The 3,245-nt window shown below is 43.6% G+C and overlaps 1 protein-coding gene across 1 annotated transcript; it reads right to left on the reverse strand.

Moving 5' to 3' along the window:
• Positions 1-591: 591 nt before the first annotated feature.
• Positions 592-2,875, reverse strand: LOC147568026 (uncharacterized). Its single transcript, XM_086658896.1, has 3 exons — positions 1,731-2,875; positions 1,436-1,510; positions 592-949 (listed from the first exon to the last, which is right to left on the reverse strand). Exons 1-3 carry the CDS (start codon positions 2,873-2,875, stop codon positions 592-594), a joined length of 1,578 nt encoding a protein of 525 aa, XP_086515022.1.
• Positions 2,876-3,245: the final 370 nt, after the last annotated feature.

The raw sequence follows: 3,245 nt of genomic DNA on the forward strand, positions 1-3,245 counted from the left end.
GTTTTTATTGCTTCTTCATCTGTTGCTTCTTCATATGTCTTTACGTGCATTTCGTTGTTTCTTTGTTCATGCTTGCTTGCTTTTTCCCACATCTGTTTGTCCTGTGAAAATACATCATGAGTGTGTTCCCCCCAGCCTAAGTGTAGTACTGAACTTTGTGCTGGACTTAGGCTGTGTTATCCTTCGGCAAGAGGTGTCCTTGATTTCCTGTGGGGGAAGAAACAAGTGGTCAATAGCATATCCATTGACCCTCCGACACTCATGTTAGTCAAGTATTAAAAGAGAAGCAAAAGATGAAATATTTGAGTTTAGAGTGCGGAAACTACTTCCCATTTCCTCTCGACATGTTCTTGTGAGCGTGAAACGTGTACTGGTGTGAAGATGTTTCTACCTGCACAATTTCCGTTGAGGGGCTATAGTCGGTGGAAATCCCACCGACTCTCCGATGCCTAAGTCAGTACATGTACAAGCAGGAGAGAAAACAAAGAAGTAACAATAGAGTTTATAAATGATACAGTTTGAGATGCACGGCATTCCAACTGTTGTTTATGTCACGTCCATCTTGTGCTTGAATTTTATACGCGCCTTGTCCTACCACTTTAGTGATCTGATACGCGCCTTCCCAAGTGGGGCAAGTTTTCCAGCACCGCTTTCTTTGGTGTTCTGGAACACTTTTCGAAGTACCCAATCTCCTACCTTAAACGTTCGAGCTCGTATGTTTCTGTTGTAATGACGTGCTACTTTCTGTTGGTAAGCTGCATTTCTAATGGCTGCCATATCACGAATTTCATCGAGCGTGTCAAGATTGTGATTAAGTTGTTGCCAGTTACATTCTTCTTCTATCCATTGGTAACGGGTAGAAGGAAGTCCTGTTTCTGCAGGTATGACGGCTTCTGAGCCATAAGCGAGTGAGAAAGGAGTTTCTCTTGTTAGAGTTCGAACAGTGGTTCTGTACGCCCATAAGACTCCTGGTAGTTTATCTGCCCAGGTGCCTTTGGCTTTCTTCAATCATTTCTTTATTGTGTTCATGATTGTTTTGTTGGAAGATTCAGCTTGTCCATTTGCTTGGGGGTATCTTGGAGTTGAGAAGTTCAGTTTGATCCCCCATTCTTTACAAAAATCTTGAAAGTCGAAACTAATGAATTGCGAACCGTTGTCGGTCACAATTTCTTTTGGAACGCCAAACCTACAAATGACATTCTTCCAAATAAAACTTTTTACCTCTCTATCTCGAACTTGGTGGAATGCTTCTGCTTCAATCCATTTGGTGAAGTAGTCCGTCACAGCTAACATGTACACCCGTTGTCCAGGTGCTGTAGGAAGTTTTCCTACTATGTCCATCCCCCATTTCATGAATGGCCAAGGAGATAGTATTGAGTTGAGACGTTCTGGGGGGAGATGAGATGTGGGTGCGAAGCACTGACAACTATCACACTTCTTTACGAAGTCAATGCAATCTGACCTCATAGTTGGCCAATAGTACCCGGCAGTGAGTACTCTAGTTGTTAGACTGCGTCCATCGGAATGATTCCCACATTCTTTTGCATGTAATTCAGTGAGGACGTACCTGGCTTCTTGTGGGGTGATACACTTGAGATAAGGTCCTGAGTATGACCTCTTGAGTAGTTGTCCATCTAGGATGGTGTATCGGGCAGCTTTAGCACGAATCTTTCTCGCTTCTCCTTTGTCTTCTGGTAATTCATCATTTTCCAAGTATCGAATCAAGGGACATCCAGCTATCGATTTGATCCATAGCGGCTACCTCTGAAGTAGGATTTTTCCATACTGCTGGCCACTCGAGCAAAACTAGAGGAATATTTTGAGTTACCTTTGGTTGAATTGAAGAACCGAGGTTAGCGGGCGCATCAACGTGTCCATTCTCTAGACGAGGTATCTGTGTTATGTTCATTTCTTTGAAGGACGTTTGTAACTCTTTTACGTGAGCAAGGTATGCAGTCATCTTGGCGTCACGTGCTTGATAAGTTCCCTGTAACTGGTTGACAATGAGTTGGGAGTCTGACTTAACGTCTAATCTCTGGATTCCCATTTCTTTTGCAAGTGTAAGCCCAGCTATAAGTGCCTTGTATTCAGCTTCATTGTTTGTTGCTTTGAATGCACAACGGATAGCTCGTTGTATTAGATCTCCTTCGGGAGAAGTCAGAGCTATCCCCAACCCTACACCGTTCATGTTGCTTGAACCATCTACTGATAGGTTCCACTTCGGTTCGCTTTTGTCGGTTAAGCACAACAACTCTTTCTCTGCCTGTATTAGTATGTTAGGTGAAAAATCAACAAGGAAATCAGCTAATACCTGTGATTTGATGGCGGTCCTTGGTTGGTATGAAATGTCATACTCACTCAGCTCCACTGCCCACTTGGGGAGACGTCCAGAAAGTTCAGGTTTGTGGAGAACATTCTTTAGAGGAAATGTCGTAACGACCACTATTGAGTGACACTGGAAATAAGGTCTGAGTTTACGAGCAGCAGTAACTAGTGCAAGGGCAAGCTTTTCTAACCGGCTGTATCGGGTTTCTGCGTCTAGAAGTGATTTGTTCACGTAGTAGACTGAAAGTTGTTTTTTATCTTCTTCTCGTACCAGCACAGCGCTTACTGCCGTTTCCGCAACTGCCAAATAAATGTAAAGTTTCTCACCTTCTTTGGGTTTTGAGAGTAGAGGTGGTGAGGTCAGGTACGCTTTGAGTTGTTGAAGTGCATCTTCGCATGTTGGCGTCCACTCAAAGTTTTTTGACTTGCGTAGGGTGGCGAAGAAAAGGTAGCACTTTTCAGAAGATTTCGGTATGAAGCGACTGAGTGCGGCGACTCTCCCTGCTAACTTCTGCACGTCTTTTATGCAAGTGGGAGATGGAATGTTCATGACTGCTTGTATCTATTCTGGGTTGGCTTCGATTCCTCTTTGTGTCACCATGTAACCTAAGAATTTTCCTGAGGAAACACCAAATGAACATTTAGCAGGGTTTAGTTTCATGTTATACCTTTTGAGGACGTCGAAGGCTTGGCGAAGGTGATCGAGATGTTGTTCCGCTTCCAATGACTTAACCAACATGTCGTCTATATATACTTCCATCGTATCCCCTATCATTTCAGCGAACATTCGGTTGACGAGCCTCTGGTAAGTGGCTCATGCGTGCTTTAAGCCGAAGGGCATTACTTTGTAGCAAAAGATGCCTCTTTCTGTCACAAAGGCAGTTTTCTCTTGATCATCAGGATGCATCAAGATCTGATTG

Source organism: Eschscholzia californica, unplaced genomic scaffold (genome assembly GCF_041429995.1).
Source record: "Eschscholzia californica isolate CP2 unplaced genomic scaffold, dmEscCali1.0.p SCAF_1, whole genome shotgun sequence".
In the NCBI taxonomy this organism is placed as follows: domain Eukaryota; kingdom Viridiplantae; phylum Streptophyta; class Magnoliopsida; order Ranunculales; family Papaveraceae; genus Eschscholzia; species Eschscholzia californica.